The sequence below is a fragment of the Nomascus leucogenys genome, chromosome 19, assembly GCF_006542625.1.
Source record: "Nomascus leucogenys isolate Asia chromosome 19, Asia_NLE_v1, whole genome shotgun sequence".
NCBI lineage: Eukaryota > Metazoa > Chordata > Mammalia > Primates > Hylobatidae > Nomascus > Nomascus leucogenys.
The window spans coordinates 73,978,499-73,993,562 of NC_044399.1; the positions used below are offsets into that span (position 1 = coordinate 73,978,499).

The 15,064-nt window shown below is 48.1% G+C and overlaps 1 protein-coding gene across 3 annotated transcripts in view; it reads left to right on the top strand.

Annotated features, from left to right (window-relative positions):
• Positions 1–4,956: 4,956 nt before the first annotated feature.
• Positions 4,957–15,064, top strand: part of NCBP3 (nuclear cap binding subunit 3) — a 44,390-nt gene continuing 34,282 nt past the window's right edge. For all 3 annotated transcript variants that reach the window (XR_004027007.1, XM_030799991.1, XM_030799990.1), the window contains exons 1-3: positions 4,957–5,165; positions 8,057–8,122; positions 11,238–11,343. Coding sequence is in view for 2 of the 3 variants with exons in the window: in XM_030799991.1 (XP_030655851.1) it covers positions 4,983–5,165; positions 8,057–8,122; positions 11,238–11,343 (355 nt within the window). In the remaining variant the exon portion in view is untranslated. The remainder of the gene's footprint in view (positions 5,166–8,056; positions 8,123–11,237; positions 11,344–15,064) is intronic.

Below are 15,064 nucleotides of genomic sequence, written 5' to 3' on the forward strand. Positions count from 1 at the left end.
TCTACTAAAAATACAAAAAAATTAGCCAGGCATGGTGGCAGCAGCCTGTAATCCCAGCTACTCGGGAGGCTGAGGGAGGAGAATTGCTTGAACCCAGGAGGTGGAGGTTGCAGTGAGCTGAGATCCAGCCTGGGTGACAGAGAGAGACTCCATCTCAAACAAACAAACAAACAACAACAAAAAACAAAAAAAACAAAAAAACAAGAATTTAGCTATGCAGTGGATGTGGCACATAGATACAGTGCCCCCACCAGGGTCAGCTGCCTCATGACCTTTTCTTCAACCACGGAAACTTTTCCTTAATGACTGATGTGCACATTTTGCAAGGACAGACATGAACTGAGGAGTGTGAGGCGTGCAGGTCGCGGGCACCCAGCTTCCAACTGCACTAAAGAACATCCCTGCTTCAATCAGCAGGGCATCAGCTCAGGCCAGTGCACCAGGCTACCAGCCCTCAGGGAGCGTCCGATTTCTCCGGAGGAGCTTGCATTACCTTTCCGCGGCTTTTCCCTGTGCCACTCCAGGAGCGGTAGGGTTCCATTATTTTTATTCCCCTCCTTGCTGGGTAAGAGAGGAAAGGAATAAGCAGAGGGAGAGGGCTGGGTGTGGTGGTTCACGGCTATAATTCCAGCACTTTGGGAGGCCAAGGCGGGAAGACTTCTTGAGCTCAGGAGTTCAAGACCAGCCTGGGCAACATGGTGAAACCCTGTCTCTACTAAAAATACAAAAATTAGCCGGCCGTGGCTGGGCGCGGTGGCTCACGCTTGTAATCCCAGCACTTTGGGAGGCCGAGGCAGGTGGATCATGAGGTCAGGAGATCGAGACCACGGTGAAACCCCATCTCTACTAAAAATACAAAAAAATTAGCCGGGCGTGGTGGCGGGCGCCTGCAGTCCCAGCTAGTTTGGAGGCTGAGGCAGGAGAATGGCGTGAACCCGGGAGGCGGAGCTTGCAGTGAGCCGAGATCGCGCCACTGCACTCCAGCCTGGGTGAGAGAGCGAGACTCCGTCTCAAAAAAAAAAAAAAAAAAAAAAAAAAAAATTAGCTGGCCGTGGTGGCACATGCCTGTAATCCCAGCTACTTGGGAGGCTGAGGCAGGAGAATCGCTTGAGTCCAAAGGCAGAGCTTGCAGTGAGCTGAGATTGTGCCATTGCACTCCAGCCTGGGCGACAGAGCGAGACTCTGTCTCGATAAATAAATAAATAAATAAACGAAAGGGAGTGACCAATTTCAATGAAAGAAATCACAGAAAAGGAACCTTTTAGAAGAGCCTGTTAATATCCTCCCCGCCCTCTAGCCTACTTCTCCTGAGAGTTGTGTACACTGGCTCAAATCTCCCCACTTATGCGCCTTCCCCTTCAGGGACTGTGCTCTCCTCAAAGTCACCAATGGCCAACAAACCTCTAGACCCAAAACAAGTTCCATCGTGAACTTATGGTCGAACATGACACTTGATCACTCCCTTCTTAAAACTCTCTCTCCAGTCTGTCCCAATGTCCCATTCTCCTGATTTTCTCTGTTAATTAAAAATTATTGCCGGCTGCTGTGGCTCATGCCTGTAATCCCAGCATTTTGGGAGGCTGAGTCAGGTGGATCGCGAGGTCAGGAGTTCAAGACCAGCCTGGCCAAGATGGTGAAACCCCGTCTCTACTAAAAACACAGAAAGTCACCGGGCATGGTTGCATATGCCTGTAATCCCAGCTACTTGGGAGGCTGAGGCAGAGGATTGCTTAAAACCCGGGAGGCGGAGGTTGCAGTGAGCCAAGCTCATGCCACGGCACTCCAGCCTGGGCAACAGAGTGAGACTCCATCTAAAAAAAACATATATCCAGACTTTGGAAATAGGAAGAAGGAAAATGCCCTCTTGGTACTGTGCCAGGTGTTGTCTGCCTGGGGAACCACCTGATTCTCTACAGATGTGTAGCTTTGTCTGACTTCTTATGCACTATTGATTAGGGTATTTTACAAATGAGAGTAGAGGTTTATAGAAAATTCATAACAAGTGGCCGGGTGCGGTGGCTCATGACTGTAATCCCAGCACTTTGGGAGGCAGAGGCAGGTGGATCACGAGATCAGGAGATCCTGGCTAACACGGTGAAACCCCGTCTCTACTAAAAAAAAATACAAAAAATTAGCCAGGCGTGGTGGCAGGCGCCTGTAGTCCCAGCTACTCGGGAGGCTGAGGCAGGAGAATGGCATGAACCGGGGAGGCGGAGGTTGCAGTGAGCCGAGATCGCGCCACTGCACTCCAGCGTGGGTGACAAAGCGAGACTCCGTCTCAAAAAAACAAAAACAAAAACAAGTAAATAATTCTTGTCCAGTAGTAATGCAAATGTTTTCTGTCTGGTGGTAAAGGGAATCCCGGAGGTTATAGTTTCTTGCCTTATAGGACATTAACTTGCCTTGTCAAATTCATCTCAGCATTTCTTTGACTGACCAACCACATATTCATTCAAGCTCCCCTTCGAACTATTCTTACTATTTCTACTGGTTTCCTCATTTACTAGTGACTGGATAACAGCTTTGACGTGTTCATTTTACATCTGTTTGAGAGTCATGTTTTTTAACTTTTTGAAAATCAGCCCTTACCACCTTCCTAAATTCTCTGTCTCCAACTCAGCAGGCTGCATTGCGAACAGGAAAGGGGGTGGGAGACGGTGACTAAGGTGACCACAAAGAGCAAGGCACGGAGGGCTTTCCTGACAAGCGCTTAGGAGCCTTGATGTTTGCCTGATGTCCCGGCTTGTCCTGGACTCGTCATGTACCTGCCAGCTGGTGTGCCAGGGCGCTGGGGCTCTTCTGAATGGCACCGAACTGCAACACTGAATCCTCACCGAATTGCGTCCTCAAGCAACAACGCGCCTCCCCAGGAGGGAGAGGGACCTGCCCAGCTTTCTCTACTGGCCTCCTGGTGTCCATAGCTGAGGAGGGATTGCTTCCTCCTCTCCCATCCCCTAACCCCACAAGCCTAGTAATGGTGGGGGCTGTGACTGTCACCTATAGCTGGCCACCCCAACTATACATTTTGTTTGAAATTAAACACACACACACACACACTCACACACACCCACATGTATTCTATGTATGCATTGAACCCATTTTTTTTGTTGTTTTTTTTTGGAGACGGAGTCTCCCTCTGTCACCCAGGCTGGAGTGCAGTGGCATGATCTCGGCTCACTGCAACCTCCACCTCCCGGGTTCAAGTGATTCTCCTGCCTCAGCCTCCCGAGTAGTGCATGCCACCATGCCTGGCTAATTTTATTTTTTTTTTTAGTAGAAACATGGTTTCACCATGTTAGCAGGATGATCTTGATCTCCTGACCTCGTGATCTACCCACCTTGGCCTCCCAAAGTGTTGGGATTACAGGCATGAGCCACCACACCTGGCCTCAACCCAATTTTTAAAACTACTTTGTGTCCCATTCATCTAATAAAACTAGTCCTCTAAAGAGCTCTGTCTTGTGTTTATCCTGTGGTTTAGCCCAAATTTAAGAAAAACTGTGATGTACTGCTTCCCTTCTGTTGGACCCTGTATCTACATATAAACTATCACATTCAACCCTCACGACCTCCTTTGGAGGTAGGCAATGGTCCATTTTAGTGATGAAGGAACTGAGACTCCAAAGTGCTAAGCAGCTTGCCTAAGGTCACACATGGTGGATGGGGCACAGCCAGCCAACTCGAAACGCAGGTGTGTCTGATGCTGACCATGCTCTTCCTTGGTTTATCATTATTTGCTCCTCCATGGTCAGAGCTGGTAGGGCCTCAGGGCCTCAGAGACTGTAGGGTCTCACCTATGCCCTCCTCAGATGGGAAAACAGACCCAAAAACCTGTCCAAGTTTACCCAGGGAGTAAGATGCAAAATCAGGACTCAGGCCAGGTGCGGTGGCTCACGCCTGTAATCCCAAGACTTTGGGAGGCCAAGGTGGGTGGATGGCTTGAGGTTAGGAATTTGAGACCAGCTTAGCCAACATGGTGAAACCCTGTCTCTACAAAAAAAAGAAAGAAAGAAAGAAAGAAGAGGAGAGGGAGGAAGGAAAGAAAAGAGAAAGAAGAGGAGAGGGAGGAAGGAAAGAAAAGAGAAAGAAGAAAAGAAGAAGGAAGGAAGGAAGGAAGAAAGACAGAAAGAAAGAAAGAAAGAAAGAAGGAAGAGAAAGAAAGAAAAAGAAAATCAGGACTCAGAACAGCAGCTGATCAGTGACACCCTCGGGACGCATAGACAACCCCTCTCCTCCACCAGGCTCTCGTTAGAAATATCCGCAGGAAACTATGCTCACAGGTCTACAGTGGATGGCACCTTCAGGAGTGAGGAAATCGGCGTCCAAGTTCTGGCCTCTGGGCAGGTCCCTCCCTCTTGGAGTCTCAATTTTTGTGTATGTAACATGGGCCAATTTTGGGGAGACTTTTAAGAGACAAAGACTGGCAAGGCAAGTAACTTTATAAACCTACAGATTGCCCAGAGGTGATATATCAAGGCTCATTGTAAACTCTGGAAGACTTAGATCCAGCTTTTATCCCTTAAATGGCGTCACCTTGGGTCAATTTCTATGCCTCAGTTTCCTTATATATGAAATGGGGGTCATAATAGGATCTACTTCATAGAGTTGTTCTAAGGGTTCGAGAGCTTGGAAGTGTCTGTCCCATAGTGATCGCTCAGTAAAGTTGGCTTTTAGTACAGGTTTAGCCTCAAGGCTCAGCTACATTGTAACCCTTGACTACTCCGGTCTCCTCCAAGCTCCGTCGCTCCCGCAGGCCCCGCCCCCGTCTCAGCTCAGTCCCGCCTTCTCCTCCCCAGGTCTCGCCCGCGCAGCCCGTCCGGTTTCCTCCCGCCACTAGGGGGCGGCGGCGCCGAGGGCGGCCTTCTGGCCGAAGCCGGCGACGCTCTAGGTAGCTGCGGCAGCTCCTCTGTGGCCAGTGGCAGCGGCGCTCTAGCCGGCGGCCGTGAGGGGCGGGCTCTCAGTGGTGCGGCCGGCAGGCAGCGATGGCGGCCGTACGGGGCCTGCGGGTGTCGGTGAAGGCGGAGGCCCCGGCGGGGTCGGCCCTGGGGCTCCCGTCCCCTGAGGTGGAGTCCGGTGTTGATCGTGGCGAGCCGGAGCCCATGGAGGTGGAGGAGGGCGAGCTGGAAATCGTGCCCGTGCGGCGCTCGCTCAAGGAACTGATCCCGGTACGGGCGGGGGTCGGGGGGCATGGAAGAGGTCGCGGGGCTAGTGTCTAGCGCCGGAGGGGGCCGGAAGGGGCGGTGGCCGGAGCCCCAGCCGGGGAAGTCAGGGGAGCGGGAGAGGAGGGAGCCAGCCTCTTGGGGACGGGGACGCCGGGCTGGAGGAGGGAGTCGGAGCGAGAGAAAGGACGCCGGGGCGCCGGAAATGGGTGTTAAGTGGGCTGGAGGGGGTGGCGGAGAGCTGGGAGAGAGTTGAGGACCCCCCTCCGCTGCCCCCTCTGAGCCGTGCTGTGCAAGGGGGTGAGTGAGGAGGGGCTGGAAGGATGAGAGAAAGGGGGAGCCCTGGGCGGGAACAGAACCAGGGGCAGCCCAGAAGGAGCTGTTGGGTGGCGCCAGCAAGCAGGTCTCCTTGTGGGTCTTACCCCGGAGGAATTTGTATCTGGGAAACATGGCACTCGCTCTTTGTCTTGAGAGGGCTGCATTTGTCAGCAGCAGAAACTCACCGTTTCTGTCGTGACTTCAGGGTCATCTTGCCCCCCCCGCAGCTCCAATGGCACCTACACCGTGGCCCCAGTATCTAACTCTTAATGAAAGCAAACTAGCAGACCACCAGTAGACATCCTTGGTCCCTCCTTTACCGCGCTGGGGATGGTGAGAGGTGTTTTGCCTGTGACTTGGTGGCTGTATATCCAGTTCTTAGAGCTGGTTTCAGGCCTGGATGACTCCTCTTAATTTCTCACCTAACATGAACTACTTTTGACCACATGTCAACATATTTAGACTGAAGTTACGGAGAAAGGTTAAGGTATGATCGCTAGAGATGGCAAACGTTATGATTATGATTAACAACTGCTAATACAGTAGCATTTACCATTCACTACCTTGTGTCACTTAAATATACTGGCGGTGCACGCCTTTAGTGCCAGCTGTTGAGGAATCTAAGTTCCAGACCAGCCTCAGCAATATAGCAAGACCCCTTTGAGTTCCCCCCTTTCCCCTCTCCCCATCTCAAAAACAAAACCAAAATAAATAAACATCACTGCAGTTGTGAAGTAGATGTTATCATCCCTTTAGTCATTCAGTTCAACATGGTTTTTGTTTTGTTTTGTTTTGTTTTGAGACGAAGTTTCGCTCTCGTTGCCCAGGCTGGAACGCAATGGCATGATCTCGGCTCACCGCAGCCTCCGCCTCCCGGGTTCAAGCGATTCTCCTGCCTCAGCCTCCTGAGTAGCCGAGTGCAATGGCGCGATCTCGGCTCACCGCAACCTCCGCCTCTTGGGTTCAAGCGGTTCTTCTGCCTCAGCCTCCCAAGTAGTTGAGATTACAAGGATGTGTCACCATGCCCGGCGAATTTGGTATTTTTAGTAGAGATGGGGTTTCTCCATGTTGGCCAGGCTGATCTCAAACTCCTGACCTCAAGTGATCCACCCGCCTCTGCCTCCCAAAGTGCTGATATTACAGGCATGAGCCACCGTGCCTGGCCAACATGTATTTATTGCATCCCCCACTATGTACCAAGGCACAGCCCTAGGTGCTTGATCAAGCTCAACCTCCCTCCTGGAGTTGATGTTCCATATAAACTCTAAATGACAAAAAGGAGCCAACCTTGTGAAGATTGAAAAGGAGTTCCCCCAGCAGGGCCAGTAACAAGCACAGAGGCTCTGGGATGGGTCCAGGATTGTTGGAGAGTTCGGTAGCACTAATGGAAGGGCAGTAAAAGAGGTCAGGAAAGCAGGTAGATACCACGTAGGAAAGTGAGACCCAGAGAGGTCAAGGAAACTCTACAGTGTCCTGTAATTAGTGACCATCAGAGCTGAGGCTTCAGTCCTCGCTTGGTTTCCAAATCCCATCCCCTTTGCATTGCACTGTGCTGTATTTGCCTCAGGAGTTCTAGGTGAGGCTGGACCTTCTGCGTTGAGGTGGATGGTTGTGCTCCACCTGGTGGCTGGGCATGAGGAATTTGTTCAGACTGGGTTGGGGAGCTAAGTGACTGTGCCTCATCTTTTGACGTTTTCCACAAAAGCCTTTAGATTTTCTTTACATGGATACTTGCAGTTGATGGAATCACTTCAGTTTTTGGACAGGCTCTGATCTTCTTATTGGAGTGGTTGATTGATACCATGGAATCACTGGGATGGGGCTTCTAAATAAAAGGTTGTCAGGGGTGGGGAAGGGTTTTGAAAAGAACGACTATTCAAAAAGAACCAGACTGGCCAGGTGCGGTGGCTCATGCCTGTAATCCCAGCACTTTGGGAGGCTGAGGCAGACGGATCACCTGAGGTCAGGAGTTTGAGACCAGCATGCCAACATGGTGAAACCTCGTCTCTACTAAAAATACAAAAATTAGCTGGCCGTGGTGGCACATGCCTGTAATCCCAGCTACTCAGGAGGCTGAGACAGGAGAATCGCTTGAACCCAGGAGGTAGAGGTTGCAGTGAGCCGAGTTTGTGCCACTGCACTCCCGCCTAGGTGATAGTGAGACTCCATCTCAAAAAACAAACAGAAAAGCAAAAAGAACCAGACTGGTTGTGGTGGCTCACGCATGTGATCCTAACACTTTGGGAGACTGAGGCAGGAGGACTGCTTTAGCCCAGGAGTTGGTGACCAGCCTGGGCAACATAGGGAGACTCTGTCTCTACAAAATAAAAAAAAAAATTAGCTGGGCATGGTGGCATATGCCTGAGGGCCCAGCTGAGGTGGGAGGATGGCTTGAGCCTGGGGAGTCGAGGCTGCGGTGAGCTGTGATCATTCTACTGCACTCCAGCCTGGGCAACAGAGCAAGACACTGTCGCAAAAAAAAAAAAAAGGAAAAAAGAACCAGCAGCTATCAGGCCGACTTTTATCATAGGTTTTTCCTCAATTGCTGTCTGAATGTCTCTCCTTCCCCTTTGTGTTAGGACACGAGCAGAAGATATGAAAACAAGGCTGGCAGCTTCATCACTGGAATTGATGTCACCTCCAAGGTAAGACAGGCTATGATTTATTTATTCAGCTTGATAAGCAAGTGAACTTAATGAACTTGATCCCTAGGACTTAACAGTAAATATTTCCTCTTTTCTTTTGTTGCTGGATTTAAATTTTTTTTCTAAAAAAATGTGTGTTATTGGCCAGGCACACTGGCTCATGCCTGTAATCCTAGCACTTTGAGAGGCCAAGCAAGTGGATCGTTTAAGCCCAGGAGTTCGAGACCAGCCTGGGCAACATAGTGAGACCCTGTCTCTACAAAAAATAAAAAAAAATTAGGCTAGGCATTTTGGCTCATGCCTGTAATCTCAAAACCTTGGGAGGCTGAGGTGGGGGGATCACTTGGGACCAGGGAGGAGTTCGAGACCAGCCTGGGCAACATAGTGAGACCCGTCTCTACAAAAGATACAAAAATTAGCCGGGTGTGGTAGCACAGGTCTGTAGTCCCAGCTACTCAGGAGGCTGAGGTGGGAGGATCGCTTGAGCCTGAGAGGTTGAGGCTGCAGTGAACTGAAATCGTGCCACTGCACTCCAGCGTGGGCAACAAAAAAAATGTTTGTGTTATACAGCGATGTCTTCATGCATCCTGAAACGGTCCAGGCAGCATTTGTGTGTTCTTACAGCCATGAAAAGATAAAATCATTCTACCTAAATACCTGTGTTGAACCATTTCCAAGAAAATGTCCAGGACTGGAAATGCTTTTTTAAATGGTATGTCCATTTCTAAAAAAATGTGTACTGTTTCCACTTGAAATGAAACAAAACATGAAAAGCGCCTGGCAGATAGTAGGCCCCCCATTTTTAGATGGAGTCTTGCTCTGTTGCCCAGGCTAGAGTGCAGTGGTGCGATCTCGGGTCACTGCAACCTCCACCTCCTGGGTTTCAGTGATTCTCCTGCCTCAGCCTCCTGAGTAGCTAGGACTACAGGCTCATGCCACCATGCCCGGCTAATTTTTGTAATTTTAGTAGAGACGGTGTTTCATCGTATTGGTCAGGCTAGTCTTGAATTCCTGACTTCAGGTGATCCACCTGCGTCAGCCTCCCAAAGTGCTGGGATTCCAGGTGTGAGTCACCGTGCCGGCATAATAGGCCCTTAATAGTCTTTATTCCTCATTAGCTGCAGACCCAGAAAAAGAGGACTTCCAGATTGCCTGGCTGTCTAAAGTCTGAAGCCCAAGTCAAGTGAATTATTCTCACTACCTAAGACTATTGCCTTGTATCTAATAGATTGCTATTACCAGATTACCACCTTCATTGTAACACCTCATAGAGTCAAGCCTATTATTTTCCTTATATATAGTCAATACCTGTAAGTTGCTTTAATCAGTGATGTTCCGTTTTAGACATTTTTTCTGATTTTAATGTGTGCAGTTAAGTTTGGAACAGAATTTTGTATTACATTTCTGAATAATAGTATATATTGCTATATTGAATACATAAAAGCAAAAATAAAAATATATTTCATGCCTGCCTTTTTATAGTGGTTTTTTTTTTTTTTTTTTTGAGACAGAATCTCACTCTGTCACCCAGGCTGGAGTTCAGGGGTGCAATCTCGGCTCACTGCAACCTCTGCCTCCTGGATTCAATTGATCCTTCTGCCTCAGCCTCCCGAGTAGCTGGGACTACAGGTGGATGCCATCATGCCCAGCTAACCTTTTTATGGTTTATCTGTGTCTCTGTGTGTTTCCAATCACTTAAAGGCCCAGAAAAAAAAAGAGAATTGGTCATCTTTTAGACAAGAAAAGAGAATAAAGTGAAAATCTTTTCTTACTGTAATTGAAAAAGTAAACTATTCATAATCTTACACTGTTTGCCATTATATGAAACAGGTATATGGGAAAACGGTGATAGTCTCAGAGTTAGTACTTTGTTTCTAAAGGAAGGTAAATTGTTGTTTGTACTCAGAAGACATCAGTGAAGAAAATGAGCGTGACTATTGAGAAATAAGAGAAGTGTTGCAACTTTACCAATCCCCACAAGCTCTCTATAGTCAGACCTTCAATTAGTGTGGCAAAGTCAATATATGATTAGTGAAGGGGCCTGGGCACGGTGGCTCACATCTGTAATCCCAGCACTTTGGGAGGCCAAGGCAGGCGGATCACAAGGTCAAGAGATGGAGACCATCCTGGCCAACATGGTGAAACCCCATCTCTACTAAAAATACAAAAATTAGCTGGGCATGGTGGTGCGTGCTTGTAATCCCAGCTACTCAGGAGGCTAAGCAGGAGAATCTCTTGAACCTGGGAGGCAGAGGTTGCAGTGAGCTGAGATTGCGGCAGCCTGGCGACAGAGTGAGACTCCGTCTCAAAAACAAGAAACAAACAAACAAAACCAATTAGTGAAGGGCTCCTAAGAGCCATCAGAAACCCGCAGTTGGACCTGGGTTTATTTTAGCTCTTAGAAGAAACTTAACAAAGCTGATTATTTTTTCAGTGAAGCGTCAGTGGTTCTTATCACTTAAAGATGAAAACTGGTGATTCCATGGACACGAGGCTGGAAGAGGAGGGAGAGTTTCTTTGCTTCGGTGTTATTTTTAAACAGACTAGCTTTAGGGAGTGGACTGCTCAGGCAGATATAATGTGGAAGAGCATGATAGGTGTGATTACCATTGCCCACAGACAATGTGAAATGGTTGTAGGTGGGCTTCTAGAAATAGCACTGGAATCAGATCTGCTTGCTTACTAGCTGAAGTATCTCCAGCAAACCTTTTTGCTTTTTTGTGCCTCCATTTCTGCACCTGGAAAATTGGGATGTTGAAATTGTTTAGTTGTAATTTGGTGGCATAGTTGATAATAACAAATGAAGCGTCATATAACTTCATAAACTGTAAAGGACTATTCATTCAGTCAGCAGATACTCACTGAATTCCTACTACGTCCCAGGCACAGTGATAGGCTGTGTTAGGTTGGAGATGGTTGCAAATTACAGCAATATTAACGTATCCCCCCAGTCATTGAGTGTGAATATCCAGGTCTCTGCAAAACTTATTCAAGGTGTAGTGTTGCTTATTTCTTCTTTTTTATTTCAGGTTTGTCACTGACACATCATGATGCATTTGTCGTTTAACTTGCCTTCTCCACATTTTACTACTTTCACTTTTTCTGTACTTTCTAGGAAGCAATTGAAAAGAAAGAGCAGCGAGCCAAGCGCTTCCATTTTCGATCGGAAGTAAATCTCGCCCAAAGAAATGTAGCCTTGGACCGAGACATGATGAAGAAAGGTACAGGGTGTTTTGCGGGAAATTTGTCCACATTTCCCCAGAGTGACTTTTCCCTGACATCGCCTCATGCTTCTTGCCTTGCGTGTCCACTCCTTATCCAAACACTCCTGTGAGAAGGGACCTGTGAAGGCTCCGTTTCTGAGGTCACCTGTTTAAAGTTCAGATGCTGTCAGCTGGCTCAGATGTTAGAGCTGGGGAATAAGAGATTGTCTTTTCTGAGGAGGCCCAGAAAAACCAGTTAGTGGCAGAGCTGAGATTCGAACCTGTGCTTCTAAGGACCCTTACTCATTTTCTGCTTTTATCATAGAGGTGTTAACTTTTCTTTGCCTTTAAGTGTAATGAAAGTGTATCACAGTGAGACCTTCTTTTCGGGGAGTTAGAGCAATTTTGAGATTCGTGGGGAAAAGCCATTAACACTTTTGTTGATAATCTGAATCTGTTGGCCAGGTGTGGTGGCTCATGCCTGTAATCCCAGCACATTGGGAGGCCAAGGCAGGTGGATCACTTGAGGTCAGGAGTTTGAGACCAACCTGGCCAACATGGTGAAACCCCGTCTCTACTAAAAATACAAAAATTAGCTGGGAGTGGTGGCGGGCGCCTGTAATCTTAGCTACTCGGGAGGCTGAGGTGCGAGAATTGCTTGAACCCGGGAGGTGGAGGTTGCAGTGATCCGAGATTGCGCCACTGCACTCCAGCCTGGGCAACAGAGGGAGACTGTCAAAAAAAAAAATTCTGAATCTATTGATAATCTGAATATCTGACATATATAAACCACTCAGTAATATCCTGTTGTCAGAGAAAGCTAAACTAATCCTGCCCTGAGTTTTAAGCCTGTGCTTACAGTTGGACTTGTGATTTGATTTGATCTTTGTATTTTGTTGGGGTACTTTGCTCCCTAGAACTCACCCCGAATTATCATATATAGTAATCTGCCACAGTTTTCTAAAGCAATTTATAAATAAAAGGAAAAATTACTAGTTTTTTAGTGAGTCTATGTTCTTATTTATTATTCTACTCTAATATAAATCCATGAATGCAGAAGGCTTCCCTCTGTGGTATTTGCAAATTTGGGTGTTCGTAAAGGGTTTAGTAGGCAGCCTTCTGAATGCATGTTAAAGGCCTGTGCTGTATTGTATGAGCTTCTCTAGCCTTGTTTGGTTGATAAAAGCAAAAGCTCTGTAAATATATTGAATGAATGAAAGAATAGCTGCTATTTGTTGTGAACTTGCTTTTTTACCACTCTGTTAAGCACATTACGTATTTCTTTCTTTTTTGTTGCTCACAACAACTCTATGAGGAATATATTTTTGTCCGTATTTTATAAAGGAGGAAGCAGGCTCAAAGAAGTTTAATAAATTGCCCAGGGTCATGTAGCTAGTAAAGGTGGAGTCAGGATTCACACCCAGTTTCTTTGACCCTAAAGCCTTGCCCTTAACTCCTTCGCTCTGTTGCTGTGTAATGTAGGATGTGGTGCTATCGACTGATATTGCGTCCCTCCTCAGTCAGTTCTAATGGGCACAGCAGTGTGGATGCAGAGCTGAACTCTGGAAGCTGCTTCACTCTATCCTGCATGACCAGTTCAAGTCAGAAACACGACCTCGCTTCCCTCGTGGGCGGGGTTTCTGTTTGAGGAGAAGTCCTGTGAAGGCCAGGTGTGGCTTGACCTTCATGTGCCTGCACAGCCGGGCGCAAGCATCCCTGTGAGTCTCTCTCACAACTCTACCGCGAGCGCGTCATAGCTTTATCACACCTGTCGACTTCTGGTCCTGAGAGCATTCCTTGAGGCGGCTTGCCTCTGATACGGCTCATGCCTTTCATTCTGCGCATTTGCCCTTCCTTGTCCCAGGCTTTATCTCTGGTCAGGTGTCACTTTCCCCATGGAGCATCTCTGCTCACCCACTTCAAGTGTTTTCTCACCTCTGTTGGAGCTCTTTAGGGTGCGAAAACCTCGTAGAATCTAGTCTCAGTTCCTTTGTGACTGAGGACAAGTTCTTGAGCCTTGTTAGTTTCAGTCTCCTTGTCTGTAAAATGGAAATAGGATACTTACCTTAATAGGATCACTTTTGGGGTTAACTTTTAATTTAAAAAAATTTTTTTTTTTAAATACAACTCCAGTCTCACGGTTCTAAAGATATTCCTAAAAAAGGCAGTAAGGTCGGCCGTGGGATGTCAGCTGGGGAAGCTTGCTTATTTCAATCAATTCTTTGTCCAGGAGGCGGCATGGCCTAGGATAGTGTTCCTGAGCCCTGGGAACCCTGCTGCCCATCTCAGACCACTTTATATCAGTTGGAGTTGGATAGGTTCCAGGGATAGTTACTGGTTTTGTTGTTGTTGTTGCCCAGGCTGGAGTGCAGTGGCGCAATCTTGGCTCACTGCAACCTCTGCCTCCTGGGTTCAAGTGATTCTCCTGCCCCAGCCTCCCGAGTAGCTGGGACTACAGGCGCGTGCCACCACACCCAGCTAATTTTTTGTATTTTTTAGTAGAGACAGGGTTTCAATCTCCTGACCTCCTGACCTCGTGATCCACCCGCCTCGGCCTCCCAAAGTGTTGGAATTACTGGTGTGAGCCACTGCCCGGCCTTTTTTTTTTTTTCCTCTCTGTCGCCCAGGCTGGAGTGCAATGGCGTGATCTCGGCTCACTGCAACCTCTGCCGCCCAGGTTCAAGCGATTCTCCTGCTTCAGCCTCCTGAGTAGCTAGGATTACAGGCACCTGCCACCGTGCCCAGCTAATTTTTGTAGTTTTAGTAGAGATGGAGTTTCACCATCTTGGCCAGGCTGGGCTTGAACTCCTGACCTTGTGATCCACCCGCCTCAGCCTCCCAAACTGCTGGGATTACAGGTGTGAGCCACTGTGCCTGGCTGATAGTTACTCTTTTTATATCTTCTCAGGTAATTTATTTATTTATTTATTTTTTTGAGAAGGAGTCTTGCTCTGTCACCCAGGCTAGAGTGCAGTGGCACGATCTCGGCTGATTGCAACCTCCGCCTCCCGGATTCAAGTGATTCTCCTGCCTCAGCCTCCCAAGTAGCTGGGATTACATGCACACACCACCATGCCCAACTAGTTTTTTGTATTTAATAAGAGATGGGTTTTCACCATGTTGGCCAGGCTGGTCTTGATCTCCTGACCTCGTGATCCACCCGCCTCAGCCTCCCAAAGTGCTGGCGTTACAGGTGTGAGCCATTGCGCCCGGCCATCTTTTCAGGTACTTTTAATGTGCAGACAGGATTGAGAACCATTGGTTTCATGGTTATGAGCATGAGCTCTGAAGCCCAGTTACCTGGATTCAAATCTTAACTTGTTACTTTCTAGCTCTGTGGCCTCGGGCAAGTTATTTAGCCTCTAAAAATTTCAGTTTCCTTATCTGGAAAGGCAGATGACAGGAATTTTTTTTTTTTTTTTTTTTTTTGAGAGCCGGAGTCTCACTCTGTTGCCTAGGCTGGAGTGCAGTGGTGCAGTCTCGGCTCACTACAACCTCCGCCTGCTGGGTTCAAATGATTCTCCTGCCTCAGCTTCCTGAGTAGCTGGGATTACAGGCACCTGCCACCACGGCCAGCCAATTTTTATATTTTTAGTAGAGACGGGGTTTCACCACGTTGGCCAGGCTGGTCTCGAACTCCTGACCTTGTGATTCACCCACCTTGGCCTCCCAAAGTGCTGGGAATACAGGCGTGAGCCACCGCGCCCGGCCAATGACAGAAATTCTTATAGGGCTGCTG